General features: G+C 62.7%; 1 protein-coding gene across 3 annotated transcripts in view; it reads left to right on the top strand.

The window, feature by feature from the left end:
• Positions 1-2,561: 2,561 nt before the first annotated feature.
• Positions 2,562-22,747, top strand: part of LPCAT1 (lysophosphatidylcholine acyltransferase 1) — a 40,884-nt gene continuing 20,698 nt past the window's right edge. Inside the window, exons 1-2 of one of the 3 annotated variants that reach the window (XM_059061562.2) lie at positions 2,562-2,696; positions 20,194-20,336. In XM_059061562.2, the coding sequence (XP_058917545.1) occupies positions 2,562-2,696; positions 20,194-20,336 (278 nt within the window). Of the gene's footprint in view, positions 2,697-15,700; positions 15,823-20,193; positions 20,337-22,747 lie in introns of those variants that run through there. The other 2 variants (XM_067030772.1, XM_067030771.1) reach the window with 2 other exon arrangements.

Here is a 22,747-nt window from a genome sequence, read left to right as displayed (position 1 = left end):
CGAGGTTCCCTGGAGGTTCCAGGCGACTGGCTTTAGTGGTTAAAGGACCCACCTGGTGGTTTTTCCAAAACCAAGAAATGAAGGCCCCAAATGATTGAAAGCTTTCTTTCTCCTCTAGCAAAAGGAACTGCTTATAACTGCTTGCCCGAGACCAGCTTCTCCCAACCAAGCTTCCAGAGCCCTCTGGGACTTCCGGAACATTTCATTACACTATGAAAATTGAAGCCGAGGTGTGAATGACCAGTGCGAGCCAACAAGCTTCCCAATCCCTCTTCCGAGCCCGCAGCACCCTCCCACCAGCCCCTACCCGGCGGCATTCTCAGTCCCCAAAACTGACTTACCCCCACACAGCGGCCCCTCCTTTCCAGCTGTAGCAGAGAGGGCTCCCCAGCCCGTCCCAGCCCGTCCTGTCCCTTCCCCTGATCCAGGATCCTTCAGGACTGAGATGGGGCCACAGTGGGGGCTTCAACCTCCCCTGTAGGGCTGGCTTTTTGCCTCCTGTCCTCAGCCCTTCCCCAAAGAGACAGGCCTGGACCCGAACCCCTCCCCTCCCCAGGCCTCCGCTTCCCTCCTGCTCCTCCATCACCCAGCATTCCCCACGGCCCACTGCAGGCTGGCCTCCGCCGCTGGCTACTGCCACTGAGTGGCCATCCCAGTTCTACCCTGGTCGGCCCTCCTGGGGGGCGACCCCAGAGAATCACCGCTCTCTCCCCAGCCCTGCTCTCCTGGCTGTCTTCTGCCCTCCTCGGCCACTCGGGGCCACCAGGCTTCCACTCGTGCTCAACGAGTGGGGCATCCCTCCCTCACCCCTTTCCCCTCAGGCTGCCCTGCCCCCCACACCACCCCACCAGCTCTCCCAGCCGAATGTCCAGGAGGTCAGCAGAGGGCCAATGGCCTCAGAGGCAAAGGAAACGGAGCCCACCGGTGTCTACCAGCAGACAAGGTCCATCATGACCCCCGGGGCTTTCGTGTGGTCACAGCATGGTGGGGAAGGCAGGCACTGCTCGAGTTGCCTTTTACAGATATGACAACCGAGGTTCTGAGGAGTGGTCACTTGCCCGGGTCCAGCATGAGGCTTTGAAGAAGTCTGGACCCCAGCCCTGCACTTTCCCTTCTGTATTAACAACGCACGCGGGATGCCAGAGACTTCAGGGGGGACCACTGGCCTCCCTTCTGTATTAACAACGCACGTGGGATGCCGGAGACATCAGGGGGGACCACTGGCCTCCGTTTTGGCCCTCCTTCCCCCAGCGTCTCTCTCTCTCTCCATCAAAACACAGAGGGGCCCCCCGCATGGCAGGGCTTCACCACGTCATCCGTGAGGGTACTGGCTGGGTTATCAGAAGGCAGATCACTCCCTGATGTGCTGCCCAGGAGAACACAGATGCCCCAGGAGCCCAGGGCTTTGGAGACGGTCAGCCAGGCAGCCCCAGAACGATGTGCGAAGAGCTGGGCTCCTCCCCAAGGTTTCAGGAGCCCTTCCTCCCCCACCACCCACTGCCTGCCGGGACCACAAGGAGAGATGTGCGGAAACGTAGCTGTCCTGGATCCTAAAGGTTTGCGGTGACTTTTTGAAATGTATAGACTTTGAACAGGGACTTCTTTTGCATTTGCCCTAGTTAGTACTGTGCCACAAACTAGGGATCCCCCGTGTACCCCCTTCACCCAAAAGAGTAATTCCAAGAACTAGAGTCCTTAGGGAATGAGAACGATTCATCACCCCCTTCTCAAACCACTGGGTCCCTGGACCCTGCGGCCCGAGTGGACCCCGTGCGTCAGGGGCTCCCGGTGCAGCCCACAGCCAGGGCTGGCAGGACCAAGGAGCAGCGCAGCGTAGCCCATCTGAGGAGGACAGGTGAGGAGGAAGAAAAGCCAAGCGAGCTGGGTCTGGGACGGGGACCCAGTGGAACCTCTCACACGCGCGCCTGGCCAGGCGCCGCTCAGTAGCGTCGCTCGGGATTTGGGCAGCCGGCTCTGGGGCTCTGCACCCACAGCCCGGGGTAGCGCGCGCCCGCCCCATCTCCACGTCGCTGCGCTCCTTCCGCTGCACAGGCCGCGCCCCGGGTCGGCGCCCTGAGCGGCGTAAGGGGGCAACGTGGCGGGCCGCGCCGCGCTGGGGGCTCCATCTCCCCTTCTCCGGGACCAGGCCCGGCTCGTGAGTCCGTGGGGTCAAGCCGCCGCGAGAGGCTCTCCGCCAGGGCCTCGGCGCCCCTCGGGACCCGCGCCCAGGGGCTCCGGCTAGCACACCGCGAGCAGCGCGCGGAGCCCGGCTGCCTGCGCGCGCTTGGGCGGCCTCTCCCGGCCCGCGGGGGGCGGGGCGAACAAGCACGCCCCTCCCCGGCCCGCCCCGCCCGCCCCGCCGGCGCCCCCCGCCCGCCCCGCCCCGCCCACGTCATGCAGCCTCCCCTCCCGCGCCTGCGCGGCCGCGCGCCTGGCCCGCTCCGGACGCCGCGCATCCTGGGCCCGCGCCCGGCGCCCCGCGCCCCGCTCTGCGCCCGGCTCCGCGACCTGCTCCTCGCCCGGCCCTGCGCCCCGCTCCCCGAGCCGCGGGCGGCGCGGCCATGAGGCTGCGGGGACGCGATCCCCGAGCCGCCCCCGCCTCCAGCGCGGGGGCCGGCGACGCGCGGCGGCTGGCGCCCCCGGGGCGGAACCCTTTCGTGCACGAGCTGCGTCTCAGCGCCCTGCAGAAGGCCCAGGTGGGTGTCGGTCGTGTGCCCAGCCCGCCCCAGGCCCGGGGCCGCGCCGAGCGTCGGGGATGCGCGGCCGGAGGGGGCCGGGAAGGGGACCTTGGGCGCGGCCCAGCCCCGCGGCGTCCCGGGGCCCGCGGTCGCCACACTTCCCTGCGACCCGCAGCCCGCATCCCCCGCCGTCCTCGGCCCATCCCCGGTTCCGGTGACCCTGGTTCCCGCCGCCAGCGCCCTGAACCTGGCTCGCATCCCCCTTCCCCGGTTCCACGCTCCCCGCTCCATCCCCCTTTCCCGGATCCCCGGCCCCCGCACCCAGATCTCGTACCCGCACCCCGGTCGGTCGGCGCCGCGCGCTCTCCTGGTCCCGGCGTCCACTGCCGCCGCGTGCAGGCCCCGCGCGGCACCGGAGCGGCTCCCCCTGGATGTGACTTCGTCACTTGATGCGCTTCGTGTGTGGGGACCTCTTTGGCCCCTTGAGTCGGTGCCGGCGGCTCGGGTGCGGACTGTGGGCTCCCCTGGAGCTGCCGGCAGGAGGGTTCTGCGTCTGCGGGTTTCCACGTTGTTTCTGGGGGACTCCCTTGGGGGGGAGTCTGCGGCCCGAATCGGTCGCGTCCAGCCCGGTCCAGCCTGGGGTACGGCGCGCAGGCGGCCTGCTTCTGGCACGTTTTATCTGTGGGGTGGTCTGGTCCTGGCTGGCGGGCGGACGGCGGCTGCAGGAAGCAGGGCGGCCCCCACACTCGTCGCCTGCCTTCACGTGGCTCCCGACCTGGAGGGATGCTTCCCTGACCTAAGGGGATCTCTGAGCTGACCGTGAGCTGTGTTCGCATTTCTGTAGGATTTGCTCACAGGAGCGCCTTTCTTCGGCTCCAAAACTATGCATAGAAGCAGGGGAGTTTCCGGTCTTCAGGGGTTGTCTAGCCAGTGGGGCGTACACCTCCAACTGGGACAACACTTTTTGTGGGAAGATCGGAGGTTTTTTAATGTGTAAAGTAACTCATCTGAAATAATATTAAAGTGAAAAGTTCTTGAAGTCACTCTAAAACTGTCATTTCCCCAGACGCCTGCCTGTTCTCTAACCGCCCCCGTGGTGGGTCCGGTGATTGTCAGTGAGAGCAGCAACGGGCAGAAGACTAGGGGGGTGGAGAACGGAGAGCGGCAGACCCCCCCCCCCCCCCCCCCCGGCGACGCGAAAGGACAGGGCTGTCCCACCCCGCCCGCCGCGGTGCCCTGGGGCCTCGCCCCTCGTCCTCATTGGCTCACACGCCCCCCTTGTCTCCTCCAGGTGGGGCTCTCGGTGGCTTCCTCTGAGCTCCTGAGTGAGCCCCCAGTCACTATGACACCCCCGCCCCCTGCTTCCAGGGGCTTCCTCCTGCTGCTTAGAACGCTGGAGGGGGCTCCCTGGGATGGAGCCCTGAACCCTTCGGGTGGTTTTCGGTGCCCCCAGGCCTGTCCCCCCGGCTCCCCGCTGCTGCGGAGCTGTCCTCTTCCTGCCCCTGCCACCCTCTCCCCGCCCCTCTGCCCCTCCCTCAGGTCTGGGGTGAAATATCTCCACCAGCAGAAGCCCCCTGCGCCCTGGAGGGCCTCCTCTGTGTCCCTGTCACACTGGCAGCCCCCATTACTGCGGACGTGCGGGGGGGAGGGGGCTCAGGTCTGTGCTGCCCTGGGACTGCTCACTGCCCGTGGGGGTGGGGAAGCCACACGGAGGGCCAGCTGGCTGTTGAGGGAATGAACAAGCCGAGGGACAGATGTCAGAGCAGAGTCTGAAACCCTGGCCCCCCTCAGGTGGGGGGTCACAGGGCTGGGGGTGGGAGGATCCCAGCTGTGGGCTGCTGTTGCCTCAGCATCTGGATGAGTTCAGAAAAAGAATAGGTGTGTGGGGAAAATAAAAAACAACAGGTGGGTGACATGTTTTCACCTGCCTCCACGGGAGGGATACTTTGTACCTTGTTGCAGTGTTTCAGAGGCGGGGTCAGAATAATCTTGGTGTGTTTGTAACCAAGTCCTGTTTCTGCCCAGGGGTCTGAGGCCCCGGGTGTAGTCTGTACTCCCCAATTTCCAAGTCCCGGTCTGCAGAAGCATTTTGCTTTTTACCAGCAATGTTCTGCAAAGCTTCCCCCCTTTACCATACTTTGTTACGGTAAAGTTTGAGCAGAGTGGACTGGCCTATCCAAGCAAAGAAAGCCCACCTCCCGAAATCAGTACATAAATGGATCCTGCAACATCCGAGACACCCGGGGGCCGCTCAGAAGCTCACCTAAATTCTGAGCTGAGATGGAATGGTAAGTGTGCCTATACTTACCTGCGGGCATGTGCTGTAGGGGAGGGGCTGCTGCGTGTCTGGGGATTAATGACCAGTTGGCCCATCTGTCACTTAACTGCAGCTTTAGCGAGGAGCTTAAGCATCTCTTTGGACAGAAAACAACATGTTAAGACCTGAAAAACCATGAATAGTGCAATATCATATCATCGCCCTGTGATTTGGAGTCAGGCAGTGGTTCGATGTCACCGGCTGTTTGGGTACTTCCTGCTGGAAGCCACGGGTGTGAACACATCCTCTCCAGCTCTGGTGCTTCCCCATTTCTGAACCCCCTGAACCAGTGTCACCGAGAGTTTACTTCCTGGACAGCAGCCTGGTTTCCCAAACACCTTGGCCCTGAGCCCTGGGAGGGAGAGGCCCTGCGTGCACCCCTCCCCCAGGCCAGTCCTCAGAGAGGATCACAGGAGGGGTGACTCCACGGACAGACCTGTTCGGCAGCCTGCGTGGAGTCCGATTACCCAGAGGTGGGCAATCTTTTTCTCCGTGTTCAGATCCAGATGCCCGAGTCTGGGGCTCTGTCTGGGTGCCGAGTTAGGGGCCCCCGCTCCGGCGCAGGGAGCCCGCGCCCTGCACGCTCCCCAGCCGCTCAGGGGAAGGCTGCTGTTTACATCCACGGCGGCCCCAGTGCTCCGCCCCCGACAGGTGCACACGCCAGCCCCACCTGCACCCCCTCACGACCCTCACGTCCGGGCGCTCCGCGCAGGAGACTCCACAGTGAGCAGCTCTTCATCCAACCCCTCCCATGGCCCCAGCGCTGTGCCTGGTGGTGGGGGCGGGGGACGGAGGGGGACGGATGAATGGGGAGGTGGCCCGGCCTAAAGCCGGTGATCTTGAGGGGCTGGCGATAATAGAAACTGGGAACGGGAGATGGAGGCCCTCCGGGAGAGCATGCGTCCTGTGGGAGGAGCAGGCTGTGTCCCCGGGGACCTGGGAGGCCAAGGCCCCAGAGGCCCCTTCTGAGTTCTACCGAGGAGCCCGGAGCGCGGCCCCGGAAGGCAGGCGTGGGGCGGGGCGGGGGCCGCGTCCTCGTGTCCGGGTGAGGAGGCCGAGGCCCAGGCCCTGTGCTGTCCCCAGACTCCGGGCCGCGCGGGCTGGCTCGGAGCAGAGGTCTGACCCACCGCTTTCTCTTCCAGCTCACCGGGAGCCTCCTGTAATCTGAGCCTCATTTTCTGGAAGGTTGCACGTGTGTGAAACTTGGTTGTGGTTCACGTTGAGAAATGAGACGGGGGGGTTCGGGGGTGCAGGACTTGACTTTTCATTTGTTGCGTTCCTCTATTCGCAAGTGAGACACGCACACACGCACACACGCACGTACACACGGTTTTTTCTTACGCTCGCTTTCATTTCTTAGTGCTGAGCAAAGCACGGCCTTATTTCTCATTTTTTAAAAGCAGGATTTTGTCCCTGAGAGTGGGCCCGGCCCGCCCCATGCCCGCAGGCCCGGGGACCGTCTGAGGAGGGGCCCTGTGGGCTCCGGTACCCAGCGAGTGTCGGCACGGCCTCCAGGAGCCCCTGTCACGAAGCCGGGCCCTGCCCACCTGCCCCCACGCTGTCACCCACACAGCCGGGACAAGGGCCACCGGGACAAGGGCCACCGTCCCCGGCGGGCGGGGCCCGAGCCCAGTTCTCGCGGGTTCGCTGCAAGTAAGGGTTGGTGTTGTCATGACCCGTAAACCTTTAGTCTTGCGTGAGTTATTCTGAAAGGAGCCCAGAGGAAAGCGTGTGTTTGGAAATACCCTGTGGAAATGCGGTAGCGGGTTTGCCCTGAAGCCCAAGTCACCACTCGGCCGTCAGTGCAAGGTTTGCAGTAATTTGGTCATTCACACGTTCCTTGGTGTTCTGACCACGTTCCAGCCTTGTGGGCCAGGGTGTGACCGTGGCTGAGTGCCCTTCTCCACCGCGCACACGGCTGCCGGCCTCCGGGCCCCTCTTGGGTACAGCGTCCTTGGTGGCGCTCCGCGGGGGTCCTGGATGGGGGCCGGGCCGAGGCGCCTGGGACTGCGGCCTGTGTACCCCTGACTCGTGTCTCCATGTTAGACCCAGAGGAGTGAGTTATTTTCCCTGAAAAGCTAGTTGCCACTTAAGGGCTCTTTAAGCTACATCTTTCGCGCTTTTAACCTTTCAGTCCCCTAGGACGGGGACACAGAGCGGGGCCCCGCCTTGCAGGGCCGTGCTCGGGGTCCTGACGTCCGGCCGGGGAGGACGGGCCACCCGGCGGGCCCTGCTGTTCCTTGCCACCCGAGGAGCCCGGGAGCGCGGCGCGACCTCAGTGCCCGAGTCGGCTGGGGTGCCGATGGGCTGGACCGGGCACTGAACGCCGCCCCAAGGCGGGGTCTTTTCTGCCGGGCTCTGTTCGCCAGCCCCGGAGGGGTAAGAGCTCTCCCACGTAGTACAGAGCCAGAGCGAGCGACAGAACCTCCTTTCGGTAGCAGCAGATGTTTCTCACCGAGAGGGAGGAGCCAGTGGTCGCTTTTGTGCGTGTGCCTCATAGAACCTGCACGTCCTCACTGGGTCTCTCCAGCTGGACCCCTGGCCCCCGACCCTGGCTCCCTTCCTTCTGGTTGCTGGCCTGCGACCACCCTGCACGGAGGGGTTGATGCGGGATGTGGAGCCCCTCCTCCCTCCCCCCAGAGTAGCCGGGGCCATTTCTGCTTCCAAGCCAGTCTCCGCCCCCAGTGCAGTGGTCTCCCCGCTGCCTGCCCGGGCCCCGCCCTCTCCTTCCACCCCTGCCTCACCCGTACCTGGTCCTCAGGAGCTGTCAGATCGGTCCCCTCCCCGCGCTCGGAGGAGTGACGGCCTGGCTGGGGGACGGGCTGCCCCAGGCTCCCCTCCCCTCCTTGCTGCCCCGAGCAGCCCCAGGGCCCAGCGCCGGGCCCAGCCCAGCCCACGAGGGAACTGGAGGGCCAGGGGCTCCCTGCAACCGGCGGGGGCGTGGGCAGAGCTGGGGTGTCCTGGGGGGCTGCCTGCTGCAGAGCTGGGTGTCCATGGGGTGTCCATGGTACAGAATGTACCATGGGTCGCCTTGCAGCTAGAGGGACCGTCCCAAAGCTGGGATTAGAGCCAGGATGTGGTTGGGGGGAACCCCTTGAAGTTGGGGGTAGGGCCGTGATGTTCCCTGGGGCTCCCCACAGCCGCGGGCCTGGAGGCAGAATTTTGGTGAGGGGCCTCCAGCCGTTGGGCTGGGGTTGAGCCGGGATGTCCTGGGGGTGCTCTCGGTACCTGAGGGTGGGGTGAGTAGGAGGTGCCCAGCTGGGGGGCTGCCTGCAGCTGGGAGCCCCAGAGAGCCCGCAGCTGCTGGAGAGGCTCCCACAGTAGAGGGACCAGGACACTCTGGCCAGGGCCCTGCCGCTTCCTGCAGGTATTTGCTGCACAGGTGGAAGCAGCGGGAAATGCTGCAGGTCTGGAATTTCGAGATTCTCTTCTTCAAACCCTGCAGTAAGGGCCCTGGAGATAAGGGATTTCCTTGAGCCACAAGCCAGGGTGGGTCTGGGGTCTGGGCAGCTCTGAACTGAGTGAGAGGGGGGCAGCGAGGGTCTGGGTCTGAGCCTCTCAGGCCTGTCCTGTGTGTCGGTGGGGGGGGTCCTTTGCCATCGAGGCTCTCACTGCATCCTCCATCCCTGCCTTGGGGACCGCCCCAGGCCCCCCTTCCCGTGTGTCCTGCTCCTGTGGGCCACCCGCCAGGTGTGGCAGGGTGCTCCTGGCTTCAGACAGTGGAAACACGAGAAGGGGTGCGGTTAGGAGCCGGCCGCGAGAGCCCTGAGGTCAGGGGCCGCTGTGTCCTGCGACACAGCCAGGGGTTCACAGCCACCTGTGGCGCGCCAGCCCGTTGGCAGGCCTTACCTCTGGGCCCGGGCACTCACTCGGGCGGCACCCTCCAGCCCAGGGTGTTTTCTGCGGACACAGAGGTGCCCCGCCTCAGCTGCCCCCAGCTCCCCCTCCCGTGTCTCTCAACCCCTCAGGGAGACGTTCTCGAGGACCAGGCTGCCGGCAGTGCTGGCGGGGCGGGCCCTGCACCCCGGTGCCTGGGCCTTGGCACCTTGGTGTGGGACTTGCAGCCTCCTGGGTCCGCTTCTGCGAGCGGGGAGCTCGGAGCCTTGGAAGCTCCCTTTCTGCAGACACAGAATCACCGGGTGTCCTGGCCCCACGGGGCAGACGCCTGGGGAAGGAGGTCAGGTGTCGCTGAGTTCCCGAACCAGCACCTGCTTTGGGGTCTGAGCCTCGTGCTGGTGGAATGTCCGGCCCGGAAGGCTTCCACCTTCCAGCCTTTCTGCCCCTGCCCGTCCGTCCTTCCCACAGACGGGCTCCAGCCTGGGCTTTGCTTTACTGTGAATTTCACAGCTGGAGGCTGCAGGTCGCCATCCCGGGGACCCCGGGGCTGAGCCCTGGTCTCCAGCAGAGGGGTCCTGAAAACCCGGAGGAGATGAGATTTTGTACAAAACTTGGGTGAGGCGGAGGAGGAATGAGGAGGGCCGGGGAGGGTGCAGGCAAGACCCAGAGGCCAGCGCGGCGGGCGGAAGCAGGGACGGGGCACCGGCTGTGGGCGCCCGCCACGCGTCGGCCCTGCCCGCCCGCTGGCCCGCCGCGCCTCCAGGCCCAGCCTCCCCTCCCACACGTGGGAGGCTCCCCCTGCTCCCCCTGCACTGCCTCCATCTTTGCTCAGATACCACCAGTCATTATTCTAGGGGCCTTCCTCAACTGCCCTGAGAGCCGGAGTCCACGTGGCAGGCGGCGCCCGGTGTCCCAAGTGTCCACTCCCTGGCCTCCCGGGCAGGCTCCTCTGCCGCCTGCTGGAACGTGCCGAGGCCTCCAGCCTGGCCTGAGTGCCCTGCCCGGCCCCCTTCGGGCCCCCGTGCTGCGATCTCTGCTGCACTGCCCCCGAGGCCCCCGAGCTGCCCCTCCGTGCTGACCGCTGACCCTGGGGCTGCCTTCCCACCTCCTCTGCCTGCGGACCATGGGCCCCAGCACCCCCGGCTGCCTGCGGTGTCTGGGCAGCAGGGACCGGCGTGCCCCGGCCCCGTGAAAGGCCAGTGGGAGTGCCGCGGCCAGACGCGGGCCGAGCCGGGCAGGATCAGCTGGTACGGAGGCTTCGACCTGCCCCCCGGAGTCCTCGGACCCTGGCTGGGGGGAGGAAGGGCCAACGTGTGGTTCTCCCTGCCGCCTGGGCTGCAGGGTGTCACGCTTAGGGTTCCCTCCGCCCAAGGGGCTCTGATCGCTCAAAGAGCTGCACAGGTGTGCACGGCGGCCTCACAAGATCACCCTGTCAGCTGTGGTTGAAAACGGTGAATATGAGCACCTGGGAAAATCGCTCTGCGTTGGACTGTGGGACAGATGTGTAAACTCGGTGAATTTTACCGAAAGACACTCCGTTTGCAGAAGGCTCCGGATGAGGCAACACGCGCTAGAATTTGAGTTGAAAGCTCTTGAGTAGAGATCACCGGGATGGTGGGGAAGTTGGGCCGGCTTGAGAGTTTGAAAGGAAAAAATAGCTCTTTAGAGAAGCTATATTTAATTTTAGATTTGAGTGGGAGAGCTAAGAAGAGATAGCTTCTATACACAGTAAGCACGGGCTCTGGAAGGAGCGTTCTCCCAGGTGGAGGCACAGATCGTCCTCATAGACACACAGGTAGATGGAGAGCCTCAGAGGTGAGGCAGTGGAGGCCCGAGGTCGAGAAGACAGTCACACCTTAGCAAGAAAAAGACAAATGAGTCCAGTGTGAATTTGGGCACAGGATTTATGTAGATGGGCAAATCCCCCAAAGAAGCCCAGGTACCCAATAAACATAAAGTGCTCAATAAGCACAGGACAGGACCTGGGCCCCCTGGGCCCCCACTAGCCATTCCCCCCTCTCCGTTGACCCCTCGGATCTCCGGCCACACTTAGTGTTTCGTCTGATGGTAAAGAGAAGCCTTTTCTGTGTATGACAAGGTCCAGTGAACAGCCACGGTTCAGAATGCCAGCTTTTTCTGTTTTGCTTTTGCTTTCAAGTACTTTAGCTATTCGAATTAGTTGTGAAAAGCACTGTTTATTTCCTGTCTGAAGGCAGCATATGATTTGGGCCGGAAGGCATTTTCTATTTAATAAAGGTGTTTTGCTGATGGAGGTAAGCAGAGGGCATGCATTTCCAGGTTGAGTTGCTGGCTTTGCATCTCAAGCACTGGGTCCAGAGCTGGACCCGAGCTCCTCCCCAGCTGTGACCTCCGAGGACCTGTGGCTTCACTGTGCCACAGCTTGTAGGACGCCGTGGCAATAACTGCTTTTTCTAAGAAAACTAAGTAAAGTTAGACGTGCCTTTTTCTCTCTCGCCACTGCGTCCAGCAGATGGAGCGTTCCCTCGAGGCTCTGCCTGCTTCCTGCCCGAGCGAGGCTGGGGTGCGGCCACAGGCTGCCCAGGGCATCAGGTGTCACCTTGGCAGCTTTAGCATCTTCTGTCTGCTCTAAAGCGGGATTCTCAAAAGCAGCTGGCTTTATAGTTTGTTTGTTTGTTTGTTTGAATGCACGTAAGTAACAGCAAAGAAAAGATAGATTTCCCGGGTGAGGCTTTCCTGTGTTTCTCCCACGTGCCTTGGAGATCTTTCTGCAGAATTTGCGAGTCTCATTTCTAACTTGCTGCACGTGGAACAGCTTGGAGGTGGCCAGGACCAGGCTCCCAGGAGAGCATAAGACCGGCCCCAGAACGCACTGCTTCCTCCCCTCCTGCCCCAGCTATGCTTGTCTCCGGAGGTGAGCTCCGTGCCCCACCGGGACTGCCGCTGACCTGTCTCGGGAGGCTCCTCCGGGTCAGGGCCGGGGCGCCTGTCTGACTCCCTCACCCCTCGCGCTCTGGCCCTCGTCTGTGGCCGAGGGGTGAGAGGGTGCTGGACCTGGCCCTGCAGCTTGGGGAAGGGCCCCCTGGGGAGGGAGGTGGAAGGAGGCCAGGGTGTCCATCAGTGCCCGTGGGGGAGCCTGGGGTCAAAGGGTGACTCTGCAGCCATGCGGAACCCTGAGCCCCAGTCTGTTTGGGAGGCAGAGCCAGTAGGAGTTGGTAAGAAAGAGGGGTGGCGCGTGTGACTCCCAAGCGTGTGTCCAGGAGCAGGCGGGTGGGCGGGGCCCGCTTGGGTGTCGGTTTGGGGGTTGTTGCCAGTTTTCCCGTTGATGCCTCCGGAGCGCTGGGCAGCTGGGACATCAGTGTAGGGGCCTCGTCCCCATCAGGCCAGGGTCCGAGAACGTGAGGCTGCTCACGGGAGGGAGGGGGTCCCGGGCCTGGGCTCCCCGCCCCCTCCGCCTCCAGGGCAGCCCCTTCTCGTCCGGGCTGCTCCTTGAAACCTGGCTTTGCTCCCACCGGCGGCTGACCTCGGGAGGCCGCCCCGCCTCCTGGCCGGGCCTCCTGGCCGCGCCTCTGAGCCCATGCACCGTGGGTGCGTTCTCCCTCTGGGGGGCGGCCCGCACCCTGCCTTCCCTGGGAAGATCATCGCTGACGCCCCCTCTGGCGGCCTGTGTGCCGGGCGGGTGGCCAGGCCCTGCCTGCCCGCATCCTGCACGGGGTGCCCACCGTGTTTGGGAGGGTGAACTGATCTGGGGGGAGTTGACGGTCGTGTTGCTGGAGCTGCTTCCTTGCATCCTGTGAGCTGGTGAGCCGTGGTTCCCTGCACCCGTGCCGGCTTTCCCGGCTGTGGGCCGTGTGGGGTCTCCTGGCCTCTGGCACTTCCTGCAGCCACCAGTCAGCCCAGTGCCTGTGTCCTGGGGTGCCATCCTCGTGGGTTTGGGAGACCCGCAGGGCAGGACACCTTTTGTCCTTCACGCCTTGGATCTGGGCACCCTGGAGGCTGGCTCCGTGCGCCCCAGGCCCCTGTGCTGGCAGTGCATGTAGCACCCCCGTTAAGCCAGGCTTCACCTACCCACCACCCCGTGAGTGATTGACCTACTTTCCGTGCACCCACCGAGGTCCACCATCCTTGGAAACACCGCACTCCAGGTTGTGGAGTCACCTAATTGGCTCGCACAGGTCGGTCCCGTCTTGTTTCGTACCTCTTTTACCGACTGTCGCCCTGGGATGTGTCCTCTGTGTCCCGTGTAATTCACCGCTCCTCCCCTGGCTGGCCCCTGGCGTCTGTCACACAGGTGACCTTCAGCGCACCCGCCCCCGGCGGCGCCCTGGGTGGCATCCGGCTCCGCTGCCGCCAGCCGCGCGCCCACGTGAGCAGCCCCTGGGGCGCTGGGCCCGGGCCTCTGCCAGCCGGCCGGGTGCCCGCGCACGGCTCCCCACCCCGGCCCCGAGTTCTCACCTGCAGCACCGTCCGCACGGCCCGGGGACCCCCTCTGAGCCGTGGTTATTCCCAGAACCTGAGGAGCACGTGGGCTCCGGCAGGACCAGCGGGCCCGGGGCTCTGCACTCAGCGTCCTTGCGGGCAGCGGTGCAGGGCCCTTGGCCACGTGACGTCAGGGGCCGACGCGTCTGATGGTCCACGTCTGTCTGTTCTGTCAGTTCCTGGATCTTACCCACTGCCCGAGGATGGTTTGTGGTGACCGCGGTAGATCGCGTACCCAGCGCACGAGGGCACAGTCTGTTCCTTTATTATTATTTTTTTTTTTTTTTAAGTCCTGCCGGGGCTTCCCTGGTGGCGCAGTGGTTGAGAGTCTGCCCGCTGATGCAGGGGACGCGGGTTCGTGCCCCGGTCCGGGAGGATCCCACGTGCCGCGGAGCGGCTGGGCCCGTGAGCCATGGCCGCTGAGCCTGCGTGTCCGGAGCCTGTGCTCCGCAACGGGAGAGGCCCGCATACCGCAAAAATGCTAAGATTTTTTTTTTTAATTTTTAAAATTTATATATTTTTGGCTGTGTTGGGTCTTCATCGCTGCGTGCAGGCTTTCTCTAGTTGCAGCAAGCAGGGACTACTCTTTGTTGCAGTGTGCGGGCTTCTCATTGCGGTGGCTTCTCTTGTTGCAGAGCGTGGGCTCTAGGCATGCGGGCTTCAGTAGTTGTGGCACATGGGCTCAGTAGTTGTGGCGCATGGGCTTAGTTGCTCCGCGGCATGTGGGATCTTCCCGGACCAGGGCTCAAACCCGTGTCACCTGCATTGGCAGGCGGATTCTTAACCACTGCGCCACCAGGGAAACCCTCTTTCTATTTCTATCAGCATGATTTTCAGGAACTTTCTGAGAAAAGAGGTAATGGCCGAGGATGTGGGCTCAGGGCTGGGTTTGTGTGGCCAGCTGGCCCTCTGTGTGCTTGCTTATTACATTTTCTTTCATCACACGAGGGAGTGAATTTCCCTCCAGCCTCCTGGTGAATGCGGTTCCTTTGGAACGGTGGGGGTTTTTCCCGTGATGAAAGCACTGGCATCGGAAGGTGCCTTCGGGAGAGTCTGCCTGTGCCTACCGGTCAACACGCGGATGGTCCCGATGTGCTGGCACCCAGCACCTGGAATGTCTGCTCTGCCTGTAACGCGGCTGCTGTGTTCTCCAGGCTGCTGGCACCGACTCCCTAGTGCCGTCCTGGCCGCACGTGTCGTGTCAGCGTCTCGCACGGCTGACTGGGGTCCCTCGGCAGGCGTGTGCTTGAGGGCACAGGCGTCGCAGCGCCCTGGGGCCTGTCCTCCCTGGGCGAGGGCCTGGGTCTCTCTAGAGATCTTGTCTCTTAAGTAACGCATTGTGTTTCCTCGTTGGCTGTGAAACATAAGGCACTTGGACCAACTTGCATGTGCGTGATGCCAGCGGCCTTGGTGGCCTTGGCAGGGAGGAGGAGTGATTGCCGGGCTGGTCTGAGCCGGGCATTGGAACCTCAGGTGCTGCACCTGGAGAGTTCTGGACCCGTGGATTCGACGAGTTCACTGTGAACTGGAGACTGTTTTACATCCAAAACGAGAATTGTCACTTTCGCGGTTCTTATCATAGGAAGTGTCAAAAGTACAGCAAACGTTTTTGCTTAGGGCGGCGGTAACAAAGCGCCACAGAGGGGCCGGTTTAACAACAGGAATTTATTCCTCCCCGTTCTCAAGGCTGGAAGCTAAGATCCGGTGTCACAGGGCTGGTTCCTCCTGAGGCCTCTCTCCCTGGCGTGCAAGACGGCTGTCTTCTCCGTGTCCTCACGTGGTCCTCCCTCTATGCATGTCTGTGTCCTGATCTCCTCTTCTTATGAGGACCCCGGGCACATGGGATTAGGGCCCACCATAGTGACCTCACGTACCTTAATCACTTCTTTAAAGGACAGACCTCCAGAGAGAGTCATATTTTGAGGTGCTGGGGGTTAGGACTCCGATACATGAATTTGGGGGACACAGTTCAGCCCCTAACACCAAAGCGGAGAAAACGTAATGAGCCGCCCCCTCTCCCCACCTCAGCAATCCCCCCCTTACAGCCCCTCTGGGCCCACTGACACCCCCTCTTCTCCCACCAGTGATTTGGAAGCAGAGCCCAGACTGCATCATTTCACCAGTAACAATCCCGTGGGTATCTGCATCTCATGGCGGCCGCTGTGCAGGCCATTGTCACCCCGAAGGCACCGGCGGCTCCGGGGCGGGGGCGGGTTCTTGGCTACAGCTGCGCCAGCCCACACCCCTCTCCCCACACCCCCGCCCCCGGCACACACTCTGATCAGAGGGTCCCCTTCCAGCTTGTCGCCTTGATTTGTTTCCTACAGTGTATTTGTTGCATCTGTGTCTCCTGGTCTTCCTTTTGCCGACTGTGTGCTGATCGTCCGTGTCTTCCGGAAGCTCGTGGCTTGATCCAGAACTAGAGAGATCCCGTTCCTGTCGGGCTGTTGTGTGGCCCCCCGACGCCCAGCCCCGCCCACCTGCCGGTCCGCGTCTGGGCAGGACCCTGTGTCACGCCCACGCGCCTGGATGGTGGGTTCTGGACGCCTCCACGGACACGCCCCCCCACCCCGTGGCTGTCCCGAGGGACAGTGTCACGGGACAGGCGGCGCGAAGCTTGGCCTTGCGCCTAGGCCAGTGTCACGATCGGGAGGTGGTTTCGTAGGGTCGTCCAGAGGCAGCCCGGGAGGCTGGGGTGCGTGTGTGACGTGTGTAAGTAGGTGTGTGGGGGTGAGGGCGTGCGTGTGCGTGGACGTGAGGCGCGCGGCTGTGAGGCTCCCATCACGCGTGGACCCATCCTGTCCCTGTTCCAGTCCTCCATCTGCTTGGGGCCCTGGGCCCTTCGGGCAGGAAATGGTGCCCTGGGCCGGGAGGGATCACCGCCTGGACCCACTCTGCCAGGGGCTCGTGGTGATGGGTGCGGGGAGAGAGCGGGCAGGGCACCTTCGGATCTGGGTTAAGCTGGCCGCCCGACGACGCGCATGTGCAGAGGACACGCATGTCTGCGTCTGTGCCTGTCAAACCCCTTTTTCACGGGACAGCTTCTCGCAGACAGCTTCTCATGGCTTCATCGAAGTAGCTCAGCTGGGCACTCACTGCACGTCACCCTCAGGGTTGTGTTACAAGCCCTCGTGCGGCGCTCAAGAGGGGTGACCGTACAGTTGACCTGGCACTTTTGAGGGTGATGGGCCCCTGATGATGGCCCAGGGCCGAAGCTGTGGGCAGCATCTCAGGAAAGCGGCCCCCCCGGCCCCCGTTGGCTCCCGAACGGACCCGCCTCCTCCAGGCAATTTCCATGGCCCCCACGTGCTTCCTGCCCACCCCGGCCCCCCACCCCGGCCCCGGCAGAGCCAGGGCGGGTCCGTGGCTCAGGCCGCGTTCCGTCGGCACCTGCCCATCTCGGCTGTGGGAGGCCTGCCTGTTTGCTGAGGGTCGGGGCTGTGTGGTCACTCACGTCCTTTCCCCGCTGGCTGCAGAACCCAGACACCAGAACCGTCTCCCTGAAGCACGCAGAGATGCGTCCTCCGAGAGGCAAGTGTGGTCATGTGTCTTGTCCACGGGGAGTGGCCGGTGAGCCAGCTTGCGGGACGTCATCCGCTCAAGCAGCAGTTTGAACGGTGGCACTGCCCCGACTCCAGGGTCACGCCTTCAGGCCTCGTCATCACCCCAGTTGGTCCGGACGGACTGGGGTGCTGCCACCCCGGGACCTCAGAAGCCCCTGTTCAGCCTCGGTTCTCAGAGGCATGGGGGAACCGGGTGCTCTTTCTGGAACCCTGAGATCTGTTGCTCTCTTCTGTTACCTGCAGTAGCAGCTGTCCTGGCCGTGGAATGCGGCTGCACGGTCGGGGTGTGTCCGCGACCCCTGAGTGCTCTGAGCGTGCTGGCCCCGGAGCTCCTATCCGGCGCTTTGCTGCCTGTTCATTCTGTCTATGGCACAGGCACCGGCTTTAGGGTCCATTTATGGCGACACACCGCAAACTATCCAGTGGCTCAGCCTCCCTGCAGCCTGGAGGAGCCCACGGGTCATAGGATGAGCGGGTACGCGGGGCTCCCAGCACAGCCCCCGGAGCCGGAGCTCTGGGCCGGCAAGGTGACAGACAGACCGAGAGGCGGGGCCCCGCCAGCGAGGAGGCGGGGCCCTGCCAGCGAGGAGGCGGGGCGTCTCCGCCCTCCCGCTGCAGCAAAGTTACAACAGCAAGGATGGAAAAGGATATGTTTTGAAATGAAGGAAAGGCTACATTTGAAAACTTGTGGGATTGAATTAAAGTCCTTAGAGACAGCTGCCTTCTCCGTGTGAATTTGGGGGAAATAAGGTATCTCTGAAAATATCTCCAGGCTCTTCCCTCAAGAAGTGAGAAAGAACATTAGGGTGCACTCAGAGTAGGAGAGAGGCCCCTGTAAGGTACAAAGTTAATGTGACTGAATAGGTCACCGCAGAGATGCGGAGCAAATGCCCAGGTGGTTCTGTAAGCAGATTAGTGAAGGGAGGACTGTCTATCACACAGGCGGAAGAGCCTCAGAAGCACAGATGATATGAACAACGACGCCGTAGATCAGGGCGGGGTGACGTAACTTCAGGGCAGAGGCTTCCCACGATGATCCTGGAAATGCACGATGGGGAATCGGGTGGGAGAAGCCTGCTGCGGACGCCCAGGGGTTTCCTCCCTGCCAGAAACACGGAAATAACTCCAGAAAATAGGAAATCTAGATAAACAATGAAAAGCATCGGAACAGCCATCAGGAAGCTCCGAAGGAATTCCTCCTACGAGGTGGGCTGGTGCCTGGCATGGTGACCGCAGGACCCGAGGACGGTGGTGCGGGGACGGGACGAGGCTCTCCTTCCAGACGCGTGTTGGCAAACACACCTGGCGAGGCCTTGGGGTGGTGGCTTCCCAGCGCTGGAACCGAGGTTGTGATACCAGAGAAGCCGTGGCTGCCGTGGGTCACGTGGACAGGGTGACAGATGAGCACGTAATTATCCCACAGGGCAGACTTGTGGTGACAGTCACCCCGTTCACGCTGACCCCAAAGCAAGACGCTTAGAACACCCGGGGTGGGTGGCACGTTCCCCCCAGCACGTTCCTGCTCCGTCTGACCTCCTGGAGCAGACCCCCCCCCCCCACCATCTAACAGGAAGCATTGTCACCAGCGGCGGCCACGACAGATCCGGGGTCACCGGCCCTGTTCCACCTTGTGCTGAGACCAGAGGTTCAGCCAGGGGACCCCAGCCCCTGAAAGCGGGGAGGGGGGGGGGCGTTCAAAGTCACCATCGTCACAGCACATGGAGATCTGGACCCACACCGGCCGTGGGCGGCACAGGCCACACGTGGCTGTAGGGCACCTAGAATGCGGCGCGCGTGAATGAGATGTGCTGTGAGCACAGAACGCACCGGATTCCCTGGACGTGATGAGGAGAGCGTGAACTGGCTCGTCCACGCTTCGTACTACGTACGTGCGGAAATGATGGTATCTTAGGCATGTTGGGTTAAGTAAACTGCGTGTTGAATTAATTTCATCACCTTTGCGTTTTTAAACGTGGCTGCTAGAAAATGTAAAAGGACACACGTGACCTGTTGTACTCCCGTCGGGCAGCGCTGGCCCTGATGGAGGCCTCAGGGAATGGTCGGCACGCAGGCCTGCAGGTGGCAGAGACGGGGGTGGCAGGTGGTGGTGGTGAGCAGCGCGGACACGGTACCACGGACCCGGGTCTCTTCCCGTCTTTTCTGTCTCCTGTGCACCAAACCTGCGTATTTCAAGTGTATTTTCTTGCAAATAATCAAAAACTGCGTCTGTCGGTTGTAAGGCTCCGTGAGTTTTGTCTTGTCATCGCTCCGCTCCCCTATTTTCTAATCGACCGCCCGGGATCAAGTTCACCGCAAAACACGCTGTTCCTGAATGTCCCCCACCCCCAATGTGGCACCAGAACATCACTTTCTATGTAGAAGTGCCGGCACCTCAGTCATAGCTGCCCATCCACCGGGGCTCCTCCCTGACTCGGCCCCTCCCGAACCCGTGTGTCCCCCATATCATGTGCAGGGCCTCCCCTCCCCGTGGAGCCCGAGCCTGCTTTCCCCACGTCCAGCGGACCAGACCCGCGGCTCTGGACGCCCCCCTCCCTCCCTGCTGGGCCCCCGTCCCGTCTCTGACTTCCTGGGGTTGGAGAGTCCCCGAGTCCCCATCTTCCTTGTGGTCCGAGCCCAGTCCTGCCAGCTCTGTGCCTGTGGCCCCGTGAAAGCGTCCTGAGTGCGGGGACTGCTGGGGGCGCTGAGGAGGGGGGCTCGGGGGCGGGGCTGCCTGCTGGGGGCGCTAAGGAGGGGGGCTCGGGGGCGGGGCTGCCTGCTGGGGGCGCTAAGGAGGGGGCTCGGGGGCGGGGCTGCCTGCTGGGGGCGCTGAGGAGGGGGGCTCGGGGGCGGGGCTGCCTGCTGGGGGCGCTGAGGAGGGGGGCTCGGGGGCGGGGCTGCCTGCTGGGGGCGCTGAGGAGGGGGCTCGGGGGCGGGGCTGCCTGCTGGGGGCGCTGAGGAGGGGGGGCTCGGGGGCGGGGCTGCCTGCTGGGGGCGCTGAGGAGGGGGGCTCGGGGGCGGGGCTGCCTGCTGGGGGCGCTGAGGAGGGGGGCTCGGGGGCGGGGCTGCCTGCTGGGGGCGCTGAGGAGGGGGCTCGGGGGCGGGGCTGCCTGCTGGGGGCGCTGAGGAGGGGGGGCTCGGGGGCGGGGCTGCCTGCTGGGGGGGGCGGAGCGCCGCCGGCCAGGAGCGCGCCCCGACCCCAGGCGTCCCCTCGGTGGCTGTGGGAGGGACTGGGAAGGGGCTGGGCCGCAGCGTCCGCGGGAGGCTGGTGCCGGGGGCAGGGCAGGCCCGGCCAAGGAGCCCAGAGGACAGTCCCGCGAGTGACCGCGCCCTGCCCCCCCAGGTCGCCATCATGACGCTGACGCTGTTCCCCATCCGGCTGCTGGCTGCCGCCGCCATGATGCTGCTTGCCTGGCCCCTGGCGCTTGTGGCCTCGCTGGGACCCGCTGAGCAGGAACCAGAGCGACCCCTGGCCTTGTGGCGGAGGTGAGTGCACGTCTGGGGGGCGTCGCAGGGCCGCGCTCCCCTGCCAGCGTCCTGCTCGGAGGCTCCTTCCAGGGTTCCGCAAGCCGCGCGGCCGCCGTGTCGTGTCCTGGGCACAGGGATCCCGCGCCTCCCTGTCCCCTGCCCCCGAGGCCGCCTGTCAGCCCACTGCCACTGGTGTGGCCTCTGCTTCGTGTAGATGGACGTGTGAATCCATCTTAGGTGAGGATCCAGCAGGGGCCTCACACAAGGACGTGAAATCACAGCGTTTTCTGGGGCATTGAAACACCCAGAGCTGTTCCCTGACTCAAACTCCGTGCCGTTTCTAGTGGAGGAAAACGGTGAGCTATGGGAAGGATGTGGGCGAGTATTTCCAGTGTGTTACAAGATACCATTCGGGTCAGAAAGCCGAGTTGCTGGCCCCCTCCTGGGTCTGCATCTCCGATCAGTCCTAAGGGTCCTTGGACGGTTTATTCAGAACAGAGGTGTTCTTAGTGTAGCGCAGGGGCGGTGGTCGGCCAAAGGGCCCACAGGCCAAACCCGGCTGCAGCCTGTTTTTGTGAATGAGGTTTTATTGGGGTGCAGTCCTGCCCATTCATTTGTACACCGTCCAGGGCTGCTTTCTAATCTCTTTGGAAATCATGCTTTACCTTGAGGTTTTGGGGGTTGTTTTTTAATGTTTTAACTGTAAAATATGAATTTGGTATCAAATATATAATCAAGCAAAATAAATCCAGACCAAATAGGAATCAGAATTTCAGTTTTCACTTGGTTGAGAACCCATAGCTAGAAAGCAGAAATTTTGTAGTTTTTTACAAGTTACGAATGATTTGATCAAAAGTGTCTTAATTCCCAGGTCCGCCAGCTCTGCTCTGGGGCTGGGCTCCCCTCCCTCCCTGCTGTCCCCTCCCACGAAGGAGGAAACCTCGCACAACCTCGGCGGCGTCTGCCCTTTCAAAACAGGCGACTCTGGGCTGTTTCCATCTCCCTGTTTTGACTCCCTGTAGCTTTTCTCGTCTGCGGTAATGTACTTGGTCTCATCGGGTGATAAACGGGCCACGGCAAACTTTAGTTCCGACAGCACGCTCGCTTCACAGACGCACCGTGTGTGCGCATGTGCGTGTGTGTGACGTGCACACCTGATGTGCCCCACGTGGGGAGATGTGGGGTTAAGGTTCACGGGAGCTCTGGGTGCCCAGGTACGCGGAGACTGAGCATAGTTCTGAGTATATGTGTATGTGGGTGTGTCTGTGTGTATATGTGTGTATGTATATGCGTGTGTGTTTGTGTGCATAAGTGTGTGCGCGCATATGTGTGTGTTTATATGTGTACTGGCATGTACCCCAGCTGCACTTGCCGCCCACATTGAATTCCCACCCCCTGCAGCCCTCGGGGTCTCCACACAGCAGTGTTTCTCGGGAACTCCGTGCACGGCCCTGGGCTCCACGGAAACAAGAACAAACACCCGGCCCCGAGCTCCTCAAAGGAAACACAGTGACAGAAGATCCTGAGTTGGGGACGCGGGGAGTTAGGAGGAAACAAGTTTAAAATAAGAGGCCTCAGAGTCGAGGACATCACATCATCAGCTGCGGCGGTGGGTTGGTCCACGCCAGGCACAGCTGTGAGGTTTTGAGCAGATTTTCGTTTGATCAGGGAGGATTTCTGCTGAATGTAAGTTAGTGTCAGTCAGACCTTCCTAAAATAAAATCTTGGGTTTTCGATGAAAGGAGGAACGACACAATTTCGCATAAGACGCTGTGTTTCAAAACACAGAGTGTTGTAAAAGCTGTGGCACTTATCTTCTTACAGAACCCAACCAGGCAGGGCAGGAGACACTGCCGGCCAGTCCTGCAGGCCCTGGCCCTTGGCCGACTCAGGGTTCAAGAGGGTCAGCTCAGCCGTCACAACCGGGTACCACGGCAGGGCTCCGACTGCAGGATTCGTTTCTCATGGTTTTAGAGGCTGACGTGGGAGGTCAGGATCGGCAGCCGTGGTTCGTGGCGGGACCTCCGTCCGCCTGCAGACGCCGCGTCCTCCCAGGCGAGAGACCTCTTCCTCTCCTGTAAGGACACTGGTCCCCGGGACCTCACTGGACCTGAGCTCCAGATGCAGTCGTGTTGGGGGTCAGGGCTTCAGCATAGGCATGTGGGGTGACATGAGTCGGTCCATCGCAGAGGATGCCCTTTCCCGAGTGCCCCGGGGGGGTGGGTGCGCCCGTCCTTGGGTCATCTCCACGACGACTCTGAGTCGCCCCGCGTATGCTGGTGGCGTTTCTCACTGTTGTTGGAGTGACGCGAGTCCGTGGTTACAGCAAGGTGGTGGGGAAGAGGGGGTGGCCGAGGGCAGGCCCGCAACCCCTCCTCCCAGCCCCACGCAGGTGCCCTCCGCACGTGTGTGTGGCTTTTCTGGCGCTG

This window comes from Kogia breviceps, chromosome 4, assembly GCF_026419965.1.
Source record: "Kogia breviceps isolate mKogBre1 chromosome 4, mKogBre1 haplotype 1, whole genome shotgun sequence".
NCBI lineage: Eukaryota > Metazoa > Chordata > Mammalia > Artiodactyla > Physeteridae > Kogia > Kogia breviceps.
Note: the sequence above shows the minus strand (reverse complement) of the source record. Positions and strands in the feature narration are given on the sequence as shown.